This window comes from Camelus bactrianus, chromosome 16 (genome assembly GCF_048773025.1).
Source record: "Camelus bactrianus isolate YW-2024 breed Bactrian camel chromosome 16, ASM4877302v1, whole genome shotgun sequence".
NCBI lineage: Eukaryota > Metazoa > Chordata > Mammalia > Artiodactyla > Camelidae > Camelus > Camelus bactrianus.
In genome coordinates, this window is record NC_133554.1 from 12,490,232 (window position 1) to 12,507,557 (window position 17,326).

The following is a 17,326-nucleotide window of genomic DNA, read 5'->3' on the forward strand; positions in this document are numbered from 1 at the left end:
TGTTGGCTTTGAACTTGAGGATGTTTCCTTTGTCCTTCCTGCCACTCCTGGAGGAGGAAGGGCCCCCAGCCTCCGGGCTCGGGGCTGGCCGCCATCTTTAATGATGATACATGGGGTCCCTCCCTCCCCGCCGCTGGGGGGTCAGATGGGTACCGCCGCCCGCCTGAGTAGCAACAAGAGAATTATAAACTGTGTCGATCCGAGTTAATGCAAAGCTGTAATCCTCTTTAACAAGAGATCAAATCACTGCCATGAGTTATGTTCATTCTGTAATCTGATAAGGAAGAGAGGGAACCTCTAATAAAGGAGTAATGGGAGCCTTTAATGACGCTGGGGAAAGGCAGCACTGGGGAGAGCACCACTCCTGCTCCCGCTGATCAGATCAATGCGGCATATTTGCGTGGACTTGTTTCACCTGTCAGAACAACCTGTGTCTTTTTAGGAGATAAGAAGCCTCAGAGAAAACATCTGTATCTTAACCATCCTCACCTGCAAGTTTTTAACCAATGAAAAGCACTGTGGAAGGTATTTCTGGGGTTATTAGCCAATGTGCTCTCAAATGCTGAGCCAACTTCATCAGAATATTTCACCATGATTCAGCATACTATGTCTAATTAAAAAAAAAAAGTGGGTAAAGTAGGTAATGGGGAATCAAAAATGGTCTAAGTAACCTCTGGGTTACCAACTCAGGAGAAAGAGTATCATTGGTAGGGTGGTAGGACGGGCCTATATTTAGGGTGCAGACCCACACACAAAAATGGCACACCGAAGAGAAATTGCCTACACAAACCCTGTCACACCCAGGCGCCCCAGGAACAACGTGGCAGTGATGCTGACAAAGCACTTCACGGGGCTGGGTTACATTTGTACGTTTCTAAAACTCCAGATGTAAAACAATAACATATTTGGTGCTTAGCAGTTATCATTCAAGGATCCTCTCCTTGTTCTCTTTAATGCCAGTAGCTTTATAAAAGGAGCGGGAAAGTGGTCTTTTATTTTGGGAGGGTAGAATGAAAATGAAAATTCTTGCTGTTTTTATTGAGAATTTCTTTAAGTTCTCTGCAAAGGAATGGAGCACCTACAAAATGTTGATACTGCTATCATTTTTGTAGTAAGAGAAAAAGCTCCTTAGGAAAATACAGTAAGCTACCCTTTCAATGGACAGTACCAGACTCGGGTTTATCTTGTCACGGTTCTCTGAAGCAGCAGTTAATACAAAGCAAACCCCAATTTTCTGAGGCGGGCATCAAGCCGACTGTGGCCTCAGACCCGTTCTGTGCTCACAACCAAAGCCACGCAACAGACTACGTGGCTCCCACGGCTCCTCTTCCCCAAAGCCAAGGCAGTGGCCAGTTCTGAGGAACTGGCTCAGAAGTCGTACTCCGAATTGTCACACTAGCATTGTACTATCTGACCTACATCAACACAACAGATGAAAAAGAATGAACTTCTTTAAAAGCCTGCCTCAGAGGGACTTTCAAAACCACAGGCAAAAACCCAGATGATTATCTCCACAACCTAGAGTCTCCATTTTGTTAGAACCATAATAAAAGATCACCTGAATCACCATACTCCCTCTGGTCTTAATAGCTCTCCAGGGGGTTCACAGCATGTAAAGTAAGCTCTGTTTCTAAACGGACTTAATAAGCTTAGAGTAACTTCAATAGTCAGAGAAGTGAACAGCAATCCTGTAAACCACGCATGTAACGCACTGACCTGCTCTTGCAGGTGACAATACGCTGAGAGGGACTCTCGGCCACCAAGGCATCAAGCCCTTTGTCCTTCTCAGCCCACTGATATCTCTACAGCATCACATGACACTTCGCCCTCTTCACAAAGATGAGTCTGAAGGGCAAACAGGAGCTGCTCTGGGAGCTGTGCTGCCCGGGGCCACGAGTACCTGAGGGTCCAGGAAAGCCAGTGACCGTCTTTAGACACGTCATAATCTCCTTCCTTGCATGCAAGCACGTACCAGAGCAGCAAAATGGGATTTCTCTTTCCTCCCAGTGCAGGGAGTGTTCACCAGGCCTGCAGTACCAGCCACCTGCCTCCCTCATGGTGCGGTAAAGACCTACTGGACCAGCACAGATGAAGTGTCAGGAGTTCTGTGTGACTTTCACTGACAAAGGAGACCTGAAGGCCTGTAAAGGCGTTTAAATCAGTATCCAAAATTTACCTAGATAGAGATGCCCTAAGAGGAAATTTGGTAACAAAGGAGCAAACTGGGCTACTTTGCATTTTAAAAAGTTAAAAAAAAAAAACAGATTGCTTGGGGAAAATTTCCTAGCATGAGAAAAGAATATGCAGATATGAACTAAGCAGATAAAATAGTACAGAACACACCACAGGAGAAACAAAATGAAGACACCACCAGCTTTCTGAAGATCCTTTTACAGATAACAGCTCTTCCTCCACTAAGGATATTTTAATACCCCGTGTTAAAGAGATCTCTGCTCTCTGCCTTAACAAACGCTGGGTTCTGGTCTCAATTCAATTGAACCAAATGCAGATTTTTTTGAGCTCAAACTGGACAAGGGATATGGGGGATTCAAGGACAAGCTACAGCACTCAGATCCCCGCCTTCTCCCCTCTTTATTAACACTGAGCTTTAATCCAGCGCAGGCACATGTGTGGAACGATAAACTGGACCCAAGAAACAATTAAGAAAAGAGAAGGGCTTCTCTCTCCAGATCCGGGCATGGTAGGAATCATAGGTAGCGTGGCCTCTGGGAGTAAGAAATCAAAAGGGCTACAAAATTTGTTATGTAATTTTTTTTTTTTTAACCACGATTAAAAAGGGGTGGGGGGTGGCAGCTGGGAAAGAAGCTAGTCGGGTATCAAAAAGCCAGTTTTATCCATATGGTTGGTTCATAGGGCAGAAGCCTTAAGGGAGAGAAGATCTTTCGTTTATGTAATACTTCATCCTTCAACAGAGAAATAATCAGGAACTGTCTACCTCCTTTCTATATTATATATATAATATACATCAAAATGAACATGTCCTCTTCTTCTGTTGATAAAAAGAGATACAAGCTTACTGTAAGAAAGTTTGAGTACTACAGAAATACAAAGACCAGAAAGTCAAACGTACTCTCCTCCACCCTGCCCAACGGTAAGTGTGTGAAGAGTTTGGTGAGAATTGTTTCAGAGCTTCTTATTTGTTTTAGTGACAACTAATACGAATGCATTCTCATGGCACGAGATGAGAGCGAAATAGAAATATAAGAAATAAAAGACTGAAAGTCTCCTTTCACCCCTTCCTCATCCCATTCCCTTCCCCGTAGGTAAACATTTTAAATATTATTGATGTATGGTCTTTCCAGATATTTTCCTAAGCACTCTAACATGTACATACACATGTGTACATATATACCTGTTTAATATTTTTTAAAGGCACTACTTTTATTTATTGAGTTATAGCCAGTTTATAATGTTGTGTCAAATTTCCAGTGTAGAGCACAATTTTTCAGTTATACATGAACATACATATATTCATTGTCACATTCTTTTTTGCTGTGAGCTACCACAAGATCTTGTGTATATCTCCCTGTGCTATATACAGTATAATCTTGTTTATCTGTTCTAAATGCACCACTTTTTTGATCATACATGTCTATTTACTCAAAAGTAGGATTACAATGTAGTATTCTGCAGTTTATTTTTTCCACCTAACATTATGTTAATACACAGAGCTCCACTGATCCTCCTTTAACATTATAATTACAACAGTATAACTAAGTGTAATAGTTGCTTATAATTACTTATAACATAAAAATGATTTTCTGTGATTTATTTAACGAGTTCCCTATTGATGGTCATTTGGATTGTTTCTTATTTTTCCCCCTTATAAACAATGTTGCAGTAAAGATCTTTGATACAAAAATATTTGCCAGCTTGCTATTTCCTTAGGTCAATTCTTAGAAGGGAATTTTTCTAAATCAACAGATACTATAATACCTTTAAAATTTTGAAACACAATGCCAAACAGCCCTCCAGAATGATTTAGCCAGTTATGTTCCCAACAACAGTATATGAAAATGTCTGTCTCCTCACACCATCAATATTGGGGATTACCAATCTTATAATGTCTTCCAAATTTAATATGAAAAAAATCTCATTAATTTGCATTTTTTTGATTAAAGAGATTGACAGTCATTATGGCTTTTGGTTGTTCGTAATTTTTCCTTTACGACTTCTAAGTTCGTTCGTTGACATGCTTTGCCCATTGTTGTTACTAGGATATTCTTAGAGATTTGTAAAAATGCTTTACATAGTATTATTACATAGTAATGTCATATTGTGAACCTTTCTGTCCAGTTTGTCATTTACTTATAAATTTGTTTTTGCTGTCTTTCAATGTGACTTTTATGCAGTCAGATCTACTGATACTGTCCCTATGGCTTCTGGCCTTTGCGTCGTGCTTACAAAGTCCTTCTCTCCCTCAAAATCATAAAAAACTCTTTATTCATACACGCACAGCAAGAAAAACATATCTGTAATTTAGCAAAACCAGAAATGTAGTATGCGTAGATATTGACGTGAAAGTTTCCTATTCCTCAATATTTTGTGGTGGATAAAGTGGGACACCAAATAGCACAGCACTTGACGATTTCCAGTTACGGAATTAACCAAATGAAAACAAAACAGGCCAAGCTATGACTGCCTCCTTCTTAAGATAAAGTAACACCACCTGCTGGCCCTGGAAGCTTTGATACTAGGAACAGAGAGATCTAACACCCACTCATTCTACCTGGAGTTAATCTGGCCTATTCAGAGCATGAGCAGTAACGTGGGCATCTTGCCTTTGTATGAAACACAATGGGAATGGAGTGTACGTGTCAAAAACAGATGCTCAGTTCTCCAGCTACAAGATTTTTATTAAATTCCTTGTTAAGTGGCTAAACCAGCTAGAAAACAATGCTGATAATGAGCAATCAGTCCACATGGGATACCCTTTTTCCCCCCACAAATATCGAAGGCCACAAGGACTGCTACCCAACAAACACATTCCCGACCCCTTCTCCCTTACCTACCAGCAGTGGCAACGTAACAGAGTTCTACCAGTGAGACATGAGAAGAAGGTTTTGGAGAGGATTCTGGGAAGCTTTTACTCTTCTGATAAAAGAACATAGGTACGGCTGACACTACTCCTTTCCTCTTCTTCCTGCCTCGAATGCATGCTTGATGGCTGAAGCTGCAGCAGCCACCTTGGGACCACAGGGGAAAGACCAAGAGATGCGGGCCCTAAAACCATTAAGAAAGGAAAACCAATGCCCATAATTACCTGCCACCCCTAGAATTATTCTGTCAAAAAAATGAACTCCCATTTGCTTATGCTTCTGTAGTCAGGTTTTGTTTCTTGCAAACCAAGTCCAACATAATCCTAAGTAAGAAAGTCATTCTCAAATTATCTTTATGTCTAGGATATAGTAAACTCTCAAAAATTAACAGTGAATAAATAAGATTTTGGAAAGCTAAGTGTCCCGGAATATTAGGTGATTCAAGAAAAATCCCAACTCGGAATGATGATTGATTTCTAAATGATCTAGTGGTACTGTATTCTAAAGATGTCACTAATTTAAACTAGGTTTCACTATATGCCTGGGAGAATAATGTTACCTTAATGGATTGATTTTAGTTTTTAAGTACTTAGTTTTCCTTTCCTGTTGAAGTAATTTTTTCATGTCATCCTGGCAGCGAATCCAAGAAGCACTCATTTTACTCTATTATTTTTAAAAACAGACTAGATTTAGAAATGAATCAAAAAACAAAACAAAACAAAACAAAACAAAACAAACACCCAGCCAGACACAGGCATTCACTTGCAGGGCACAGCACACACAGCACATGAAGTCACAAAGATGTGAGTATAAATGTACTCAGAACCATCCATAAGCTGTTTTATACTCAAAGCACTGAACAGAAGCAAACAAAAAATTAATCACTGTGTTCTATTAAATGTGCACATCTACTACTTTTCAAGCAAGGGGGGTGGGAATCTGATGGGATTTAGTAAGAAACCAAATACTTTCAAATAAAAAGGTTAAATGTAGTTTGAGAAAAGGGAACCCTTCTGCACTGTTGGTAAGAATGTAAATCGGTGTGGTCACTACGGAGAACAGTATGGAGGGTCCTTAAAAAACTGAAAATAGAGTTATCAGATGATCCAGCAATCCCACTCGTGGGCATATATCCAGAAAAGATGAAAACTGTAATTTGAAAAGATACATGCATCCCAATATTCAAAGCAGCACTATTTACAACAGCCAAGACATGGAAGCAACCTAAATGTTCATCAACAGATGACTAGATAAAGATATGGTATAAAGATGTGGTATGTATGTGTGTGTGTATGTGTGTATATATATATATACACACACACACACACACGTAATGTGTATACACACACACACACACACACACACAATGGAATACTACTCAGCCATAAAAAAGAATAAAATAATGCCATTTGCAGCAACACGGATGGACCTGGAGATTATCATATTAAGTGAAGTAAGTCAGACAGAGAAAGACAAATATCATACGATATCACTTATATGTGGAATCTTAAAAAAAAATACAAAGGAACTTATTTGCAAACAAGACTCCCAGACACAGAAAACAAACTTATGGTTGCCAAAGGGGAAGGGGGAGTGAGGAATAAATTAGGGATTTGGGATTAACAGATACACACTACTACATATAAAACAGACAAATAGCAAGGGCCTACTGTATAGCACAGCAAACTATATTCAGTATTTTGTAATAATCTATAATGGAAAAGAATCTGAAAAAGAATATACATATACGTGTAAGTATGTATAACTGAATCACTTTACCATATACCTGAAACACTGTAAATCAACTTATATTTCAATAAATATAAAAAATTTTTTAAAAAGTGATGAGAGGGGACATCCTTGCCTTGTACCTGATCTTTTGTGAAAGCTGTATCTTAGTAGGAAAGCTTCAAGTATGATGTTAAGCTGTACATTTTTGTAGATATTCTTTATCAAGCTGAGGAAATTTACCTTTATTCCTAGTTTACTGAGAGTTTTTGTCATGAATAGGTGTTATATTTTGTCAAGTGCTGATATGATTTTTCTTTTTTAGCCTTTTAATGTAATGGAATTCAAAAACTGTTTCTTGAATTATATCAAATCATATCACAGTATGATAGTATTAAACCTTTCAGAAAGGGGAAAAAAAAAAAAAAAAAGAATTACCTCCTGTGCTAAGAGAGCCTAGAAACCATGACACCCAGGAACAATGAGCACTCCAGCACCCAGATCTTGGTTTCTAAAATCCACAATCCACTAAAAAGAGTCAGGGATCCCTGGAGAAAGACTGACCCAAGGGCTGGAACAGGGAAAATAGAAGATTAGCCTAGAACATCTTGTTGTGGCAGAAAGTGAGCAATGACTGGGGACATCTCAAAAGGAGACAAGCCAGCTTGAAGGGGTTTCTGTTAACCTGGGACAATTTTCAATAAAAATAAAGAATGATAGTAACAGAATTATAATTAATGAATAAAACAGGAAAGCATGAGGCCATACTGATATAAATGAATAAATGAATGCTAAATAAATGAAAGAGCAGGGATATGGCTAGACAAGTAATATTTTTTCAAACAGTTATCTCTGAACTATAATATTATGAGTATACATTTTTTTCTATACACATTTTCAGTTTCAGCTTTGTAAAATAAGCATGTACTTCTTTTGTAAAAATACTCAAAAAAAAAACATCCTCAACAGCAGCCTGAACAAACACAACATAATGCACATCTCTAGAGCTATTTTAAAAGGGAGAGTATATGCATAAAACCCCCAAACACATAAAGCAAGTGCATGTGCTGTCCTAACCCATCTGTCTGGTGAAGAGCTCAGATGTCCTAGGCAGATGGCTGCTAACGTCAAAAACAAAACAAAACAAAACAGCAAAAACAAACAAAAAACCACCAGAGGCAGCATTGAGATTTATGGAAATTTTGTTTTGGTTCTACAGTAATTACGGGAGTGAAGAGATGTGACAAGGATCCTTGCTATGATGCCAATGACAAATGGTTACCTGATAAGAAGAAACGGAGAGGGTGACAGGCTGTAGAACAGGTCAATATCAGGCTGTCATGAAGCCATTTGAGACATATAATTAATCTATTACTCACCTGGCATCATCATTCATTGTGGTATGGTCAATAGGCGCCATGAAGCTCAGTAGCTTGCTAAGGACGTGAAACCTAAATAAAGTAGGAAACAAGCAGGCAGCAACATTAGTAACTATTAACCTAGAAAAGGAAACACATCATAGGAGGTAACAAACTCCAGAACTGATCACAGGAATATCTGGCTCCAGAGTCAAACAGGGAACAATTCACAGACACACACTACTCACAGCTACAAAAACCCTTTTTCCTTAATGCTAATGATAAAAGCACACTGTAAATGATAGTAGTTCAGCACAGATCCATTTATATCACAGCTCAAAAAAACAGTAGATACACCTGTGCCCTTGAGCAATATATTTGCCCTTAAATATCATTCCAGACAAAAGACGATGAGGACTTCACCACCCCATTTTCCCCTCCCGTACAAACATCTTAATCATTTTTAGAGTCATTCAAGCTACCTACTGGCAGTAGTGCAGGGAGCTGTGTAACATCCGTATGGAACACCTCACCACCACCAGCGCTCACTAGCACTAGTTCCCTGAGTCAGAAAAGGCTCCAGAATGACCTCCACTCACTAGCTCCACTGAGTCTTTCATTTCCCCCATCTTTCAGAGAGGCACACAACCGCGCACGTAACAAGTCTGGTCCCTAGATCTTCAGTCAAGGTGTTACAGAAATTTAAGATACGTCACCTCTATCTCCCACCAATAGGAAAAAAAGTGCATTTTTGAATGAAGTGGTTTCAGACCCTCTGGTGAAGGGGGCTGAACAAATATTTGGCTTTATATACACTACATTATACCAAAGAGAATTCAAAGAAGGTACCCCTTCCTGTTCATTATAAGAGGTTGTATGACAACTTGGGCAAAACACTATCCACAAATATCCACAAACAAAAAATGATATAAATATTTTGGTGTGTGTAATGTTTTAGTTTTAAAAACATTTATGTATGAAAGAATTTGATTCTCTACTATAGTACCAATAGGTAAGCCTCTCAAATGTCATTTTTTTAAAAACGAATTTAAAAGAATAGTGATGAGATTTTTCCCATTTCAAGAGTGATAGGAAAAGCATAAATTCATTACAGAAAATTTGGAAAACAATCGCAGCGTACAGAAAAAATGCATACGAAGTTCCTCCACCTATAGACTGTTATTAATATTTTGGCTAGTCATGTTCATTTTATATAGTAATGCATACACACACACAAATTGGTATCCTCTTTTTTTCACTTAGCATTGTATCTCAATAGCTGTATTTTCGTATTTTTGAAGATTCATATTTTATTTTTTTGAGGGGGGAGGTAATTAGGTTTATTTATTTACTTAATGGAGGTACTGGGGATTGAACCCAGGGCCTCATGTATGCTAAGCACGCACTCTTACCAACTGAGCTACTATACCTTCCCCCATATTGCTTTCTAATTCTTTACTTTTTGTAAGATGCAAAAATAAAATCTGTGACTCATACTTGTTTAAGTGTCTGTTATCTCCTAATTATAAAAAGTACATAATTCTTATAAAAAGAATCCAAATTCAGAAATGTATAGAAGGGACAAGTCCTCTGTAGTCCTATTCCCTAGAAATAATTACTGTTAATTAAAACTGTTAAGTTTGTCTGTAGCATTTTCCATATGTATGACAAATATAAACAGTATAAACAAATATATATTTTTCACATAAAATGAAATTGTAATATACTTAATATTCTGCATTATGCTTTTTCCCACTGTCATATTCTATTCTTTTTCATAGATGCAGAACATTCTGTTGTATCAATATAATTTGTTAAATTTCCTATTGATGGGCATTTATATAGCCTGTCCACTTTAAAAACCATATTAAACAGTGCTAAATTGAAGATTCTTACATATAAACTATTGTATGTTCACACATTTCTATAGGATAAATTTTGAGATGTGAGATTGCTGATTAATCAAAAGGTAAACATATTTAAAGTGGAAAAACTAAGCCAAATGCCCTCCCAAAGGTTATGTTAATGTATGAGAATGTAAGTATTTACATAACCTTTTTATTTAGGTATAAGGTGTAAGTATGGTTGATAAATACATTTTAATGTCTTTAGGCTTTACTAAACTCTGCTGCCCATCTGAAAAAATGAATACTATTCTTGGCTATGTCCAAAGACAGATTTAATTCACTGTCTAGACAAAGACTAGGAACTATAGTTGTGTTGTCCAATCCAGGAGTCACTGGCCACATGTGGCTACTGAGCACTTAAATCGTGGCAAATCTAAACTGAAATATGCCAAACTGGGATATGCACCAGATTTTGAAAACTTGTGATTAAAAAAAAAGGAAAGTATATCATTAATAATTTTTAAAATAATAAATTGCTGAAATAATATTTTTATATATTGGGTTAAATGAAATATAGTATTAAAATTAAGTTCACTTTCATTTCTTTTCCTTTTTAATTGTAGTTACTAGAACATTTAAAAATACATACGCAATAGGTATTTTTATTGGACGGCACTGCTCTGTGGAATATCTTTACACTTTACAATAAATTCAATAACTATTAACTGCATAATGAAAGGCAGGCTTTAAGAAATAATCAGATTAAAGACGATTTAGTACTGTGTACCTAATACAATGCATTTCATCTAAGCTCAGTGCTACTAAGGATGGATGCATGTTTCAGTATTAAAACACCTTTCACCAACCTCACCAAGAAGAGAAATATAATTTTTTTGCAGAAGGACAAACACATCCAGTATGACATATCATTATTACAGGCATGAGAGTTTAACTCATTTACATTATGAATTCTGCTTAAATCATGATCAAATCCACTTACAGATAATGCTGAGTAAAATATTGATAATCAATAATTATTTCCCAAAACCAAAATATTTCTTTTTTAATCAGTTATTTTGTAGCATCCAACTAGCAAGCTGCCATGCCCAATCTGACCCGGATTGAGGCTACTGACCTACTATCATTTAAACTACTGTTTCCATCAGGTAATGTTCATCTTTGCTGTGACATTTCTGAAAATCTTCTCTCTCCAACTCTATTACAAATAAAGAACAAAACTTGCTCACTGGTGGAACCCAGTATCAGTGATGACGGTTGGCACACCTTACCAGCTCTTCTGGGGGTCTAATTTAAGGAAGTTACTTATGATATTCTCATCTAGCCTAGGCCACTTGTTAAATCCTTCAGGGCAGAATTCTGATTGTAGCCAAGATATCATGTTGGGCTCTGGAATCAGATCAATTAGCTCAGATCTCACTTTGCTGCTTACTGGCTCTGTAACACTGTGAGTTACTTATCTTCTGTAAACACTTTACACGAATTAGCTAATTCAATCTGCATAACAATCCTCTGAGATGTGACTTTTATTACCATACTCGGTTCAGAAGGAAACCAAAGCACAGATACCTAAAGCAACTTGCCCCAGGTCTCAAGGCTGGTAAGTGGAAGAGTCAGATTTCAAACCTGGACACTTCAGCATCAGAGCCTGTGCCTTTTCTAGCTCTGCATGTAAACTGCTCTGCAGTGCCCGGCAGTAAGAGTTTCAGAAATGCTACCGCTATTGCTATAAATAAAGATCACGCTGAGTCTAAACACATCCCACACATGCATGGCCACAAGGGGAGCCAGGTGAATATAGATGATAAAACGGTAAAACAATTCAAAGCACATGACCTTATTTATTACTTTTCTTTTTATTTCTTATTTTGCAATAATTTTAGACTTACAGAAATGAGTTGTGAGAATAGTGCAGAGAGTTCATGTATACCCTCACTTAGCTTCCTCTAACATTAACAACTCACACGAATATACTGTAATTATCAAAATTAGGAAATTAACATCAGTACAATACTATTAACTAAACTATAAACCTTATTCAAATTTCACCCCTTTTTACCCGAGTGTCCTTTTTCTTTCCGGGATCCTATCTAGGACCCAACACTGCACCTAGTTGTGGTGTCTCCTTAAGTCTCCTCCAAACTTCTTCCTTGCTGCTCAGGCTTCCTTGTCTTTCAATGACTCTACTACAGTCTACAGAATAAAATCCAAATTCTCAGCATGACCACGATCTAGCACCCACTTACACACACAGCCTCATCTCCTGCCATTCCCCCACAACATTCACTTTAAGTCTTTGCCAAAACAAATGAACTACAGTTCCTGAAAAGAAAGTGTACACTCTCAAGTCAAGCAACCATTCTTCTTCTGGACTTTTCCTAGATTAACTTCCTAGTCTGTTCAGTGTGAAGTGTGGGTGTTACAGCTTACAGAAAGTCTTACCTGGTGAGCGTGTTACTTTTACTGTCATAATCATCCAAAAACATTTCTGGCTTGTCTACAAGGCACTACAGTAGATGTAAGGTTGGAACTGTCTTAAAGGATAAAGCAGCACAACTCTTGCCCTGAAGGGGCACACCAATACAGCTATTTGCCCTCATAGTTTTAAAACTCACAATAATAATGTAGAAAAGGCATTTTTGGCCTCTCTCTATTCTTTTGATGAGCGTGTATTAGCAACAGCAACGCCAACCGATGAACACGAGAGAAACTACAGAAACCAATACTTCTGAATGCTTGCTATGTACCAGATACATACACATTAATCTTCAAACCAAATGTATAAAGTAGGGATTATTATCTCCACTTATTAAATGAGAAAAGTGAGGCTCAGAGAATAAAGAACAACCAAAATCATACAGCCAGACAGAGCCAGTCTACTGATTTGACATCCTGGGATCCTCCCTCTAAAGAACATTTAAAGCCTCACAAAGCTATTAATCACTTAACTAATTAATTAGAAGTATAGCTGATCTACAGTATTACATTAGTTTCAGGTGCAACATAACGATTCACCATTTTTTATAGATCATACTCCACTGAAAGTTATTATAAAATAATGGCTATATTTCCCTGTGTTGTACAGTAAGTCTTTGTTGCTTATTTATTTTATACATAGTAGTTTGTGTCTCGTAATCTATACCTTATCTCGCCTCCCCTCTCCGCTTCCCTCTTCCCACTGGTAACTACTAGTTTGCTTTCTGTTTTGTTATATACATTCATTTGTTTTATTTTTTTTAGAGTCCCCATATAAGTGATAACACAGAGTATTTGTCTTTCTCAAAGCTATAATTTTAAAAGCACAGTGTTGGAGAAAAATCTGAAAGAATAGGTACGTATTCCTCCTGCTCAATTATCAAGTACCACTAGTAACGTTCTTCTTTAAATGCTTACAGGAGTGAGGGGTGCAGAAGAAACAGGTACAAAAGAGGCATGTATGTGAGTGAGCAGGTAAATGAACATTACTGTAGGAGGCCCAGCCGGCCTTGGAATAAAAACAGCAATCCTAATGACAAGTAATGATGGCAACAAGTACTTGCATCGTGCTTGGTGCCCGGCACTGTTCTAAAGGCTGTATATGTACTTACTCATTTAATCCTCACAGCAACCCCACAAGGCTGGTACTAGTATCATCCACATTCTACAGATGAAGAAACTAGCACGGGGAGGTTAATGGTCTTGCTCAAAGTAACTACTAGTCAGTGCCAAAGCCGGGGTTCAAACTCAGGCAGTCAGGCTCTCAAGCCCTGCTCCTAAACAGACCTCTGAAAACAAACTTGGAGAAGGATGAAGATCTGGAAATTTCCACATATGAAAAAAGTTAAACTGTAACAATTTAACCTGAGATTTAAGAAAATGACTTTCTATCAAAAGATGATGAAAAGCTGCTTTGCACTTCTGCAAAGTTAAAGAAAAATAAGCATTTCTTGATGAGTTTTATTAAATACTAAAACAGGTTAATTAAAGTAGTGAAATCTGCTTCTCTGAAGATATTTAAAAATGAGATAGATTCACATTTGTCTAAAGGGAATTTTATGACAGGCAGGCTCTAATAAGGATGTGGGATTAGCTATCTGCCTAAAAGTATTCTAACACAATGAGTTTAAGATTCTTTTCAACGTGCACCTGAATTACAAGCAGTTCCTTTGACACTGAGGCCCTGTGTGAGTGATGTTATGTAATATATAAAAATAGTTACAAGGGATCTAAGTCTAAGAGCACAGCACTGTCACTTCCACTCTTGTCTTTCTTTTGTCTCCACACTTAGAAAACACCTTCAAGAGCTCGTGGGGTGGAGGGCTTTCTTACACTCAGAAATTTCTCTGTTTTCTCATAAAAATTCTACTCCTCGTCTCATGTAAGCAGTGTTAACATTCTCTGGAATCCTTCATTTGTATCTTTTTAGCATACTGGGTCTGTGTATGGCATCACAAAAATGGACCAATATAATTCTATTCTAAATAAGACCCCAAAATACAATTTCTATATTGTTCTGTAGAAATCACTTTTTAAAACTAAGGCAATATCATCTGTCTTGACTTGCATTCTTATTGTTTCTCTTTCAGGGAAATTCAAGTATTATTTAACCTATCCATTCACAACAGCAGAACAAAAAGTAACTAACTATCTTTCCAGTTCAGAGTAATAAAAACGGAGTCTCAAAAAAGCCTCAAATATTGTCTTAGTTATTTTTCTGTTCCTTAAAAACAGAATCATTGGAAGAAATAGAAAAATGACATAATAGCCAACATGCAAGAGAAGAGATGACAACAAACAATGTTAACATTTTTTTTTTCTGAAAAGTAACTCACCGAAGTTTCCTTCCTTTGCTGGCTTTCCTATCTACTTTCTTGTGGATTTTACTTCGTAACTTCTGGATTGCGAGCCACTGCCTGGGAAATTCACAAGCGGTGTTATGCATCATCACTAACAGAAACAGTTACACGTATTGACAAATTGGAATTTTTCTCACTAACGACACTGCAGAAAGAGATCATCAACCTACATCAAGTTCCTCAAGATAGTCTGGGGCCAAAGCGAGTCATCAATTGAAGGGGATTTGTGCAATGGTTAAAAAAAAATAAAGGAAGCTGGGAAACTCTACAGCAGACTTGGTTAACAACGTTCCTTAGTATTTGGAGTTGCTGTGATGAGCGCTAAAGCTACAAGTATGCAGGAACACCCATCAAACCGAGTTTAGCTGCTTGGGTTTGCTTTTCATGTGTTAGCTGTGCAGCCTGCTCTGTTACAAATATTGCAGCTGCTGTTTGGTTTGAACACATGAATTCTTTACATCCAATTTGCCCTTTACTAATACCCAACTGCTTTTTCTTGTGATTTCCAATTCTTGCTAAGTTTTAAGGACTACCCGCTATTGATACGAGTTTTATAGTCATTTTATTTATTTAATTTTCACTTCGTCTATAACATTTCATGATGCATTGCTAGAAGGTAAGGGCTTTTATCCCCCAATATAATCTCAATACCACTGGCACACCTGAAAAAAAGTTAACAATAATTCTTTACTATCATATATGCAGTCAGTCTTTAAATTTCCCAGATCATCTCAATTTTATAGTTGGTTTGTTTGAATCAGGATCCAAATAAGATTCATATATTATGCAGCCATTTTAGATTAAAAGGAGTTAATTTTTCAAATGAAGAATACTGGGCTAAGAAAATCTTCATAAATTGCTTATATGAATGTGAAAAAAGAAGGAGAAACAGCAGCAGCTAGTCATCTTACCTGATTTATACAATGAAAACTCAACATCAAAAAAAAATATCTAGGGAAATCCAATTACTGTAATCTTAATATAATCTTAATTACCATAATCTATTTTATTGTAGAGTCAGATAAATGTACAATATAATCACCACTTAAATGCAATTTGCTCTATCACATTAAATTTATATGAACAGCTCTCTATAGCATTCCAGAGATACACAAAATAGCAAAATCCTATCCTAAAATTCAGATGTTTTACTCACATAGAACTGTTTCGTCAACACAAATTTTTCAGTGTGTTCTCAAAATGCTGCTCTGCCCAGAATCCCATTCTGACACTTGCAGCTTTTGTTTCCTTTCATGCTTTTACAAATTATGGCTCATGGCTATTTAAGTGTACACCATCCATTAGGTAGCAGCACTCTAAATGTCCTTTTTATTTTCCAACCAAAGGATGAAGTGTACACACAAGAGCCTTCCTTCACTACTTTACATTCTTCCCGGGCATCTGGGTAACGCTGCCACGTTCCAATTCTAATTGTGCCGCGGCTCTCACTGAAGGGGCGGGGGTCTAAATTAGGGCAGACACTCACGGAGTAAGGAACCTGTTGTGCACGGTGCCACATTCTGACAGATGAGAGCATGCAGTTGGGGGGATGCTTTTTATGCACTGTTAAGAGACTGATACACACTACCCAAAACAGAGAGCAAAGAGCTTAAGAAAGACTTTGTAAAACAAACCCTAAAATAAACACATCTAGGTATTTCATAATCTCTTTTTCAAACTGCACTGAAGGCAATGTAGGGTAAACAATTTCCATCCCTTTGTCTTTCTAGCTCTTGCTATCTTGTTTAACTTTCGTAATTATAAAGCCAATCCACACCTTGGAGGTAGAATTGAGGGGACTCAGAGGGAGAGACTATTACACAGGCTGCTTGTATGAACGGAAAAGCCATATCTAAATTACCTTCCCATGGCCACCTGATCATTGGGATCCAAGGAGCTGGTCTTCCGTTCTATGAGTTCTCGAAGGAGCTGGGGGGAAAAGGAAAGCAAGTGATTTATTTATCATCTCCCAGTACCGACTGACTTTAAAAGGGCACAGTAGGAATTCTGAATGGCACAGTGACAGCTCTAAAACTACAATCAATAAGGGACAACCCAGTGGCAAGAGCATGACTGAATTCCCATTAACCCTTTCATATTTATATATTTTTAAAAAGGTGGCTATAGCAATAGCTGAGAACAGAAGTCCATTTAGAAGACTTATTGTACTGTAGTTCATCTCAAATGGATCAATGAGTGTGCAACATTCCCTTCATGGTTTTTATGATTAGTTTTGTCCGCCTCATCGATATCAGTGGAGAATCTTTAAAAGGTCAGGTGGGAAGGGCTGTGTGGCCAAAAGGAAAATGCATCAGCGTCTCACCAACAGGATAATGGTACATGCTTAACTCCTGACCTGTACCCCTAGCAGTCAGGAAGGTCTTCCTCAGGCAAAAAGCCTTTATTAGATATAATTAAAAAGTGTGAACATCATTCGCTTGCTTCCCATAGCTGGTACTCTAGCACGCTTACCAAAATGA

The 17,326-nt window shown here is 37.6% G+C and overlaps 1 protein-coding gene across 1 annotated transcript in view; it reads right to left on the bottom strand.

Moving 5' to 3' along the window:
- Positions 1-17,326, bottom strand: part of AATF (apoptosis antagonizing transcription factor) — a 92,105-nt gene that overhangs the window by 14,772 nt on the left and 60,007 nt on the right. Inside the window, exons 9-11 of the mRNA XM_010949198.3 lie at positions 16,708-16,775; positions 14,823-14,903; positions 8,168-8,239 (exon numbers count right to left, since the gene is read on the bottom strand). Coding sequence (XP_010947500.1) covers positions 8,168-8,239; positions 14,823-14,903; positions 16,708-16,775 — 221 coding nt within the window. The remainder of the gene's footprint in view (positions 1-8,167; positions 8,240-14,822; positions 14,904-16,707; positions 16,776-17,326) is intronic.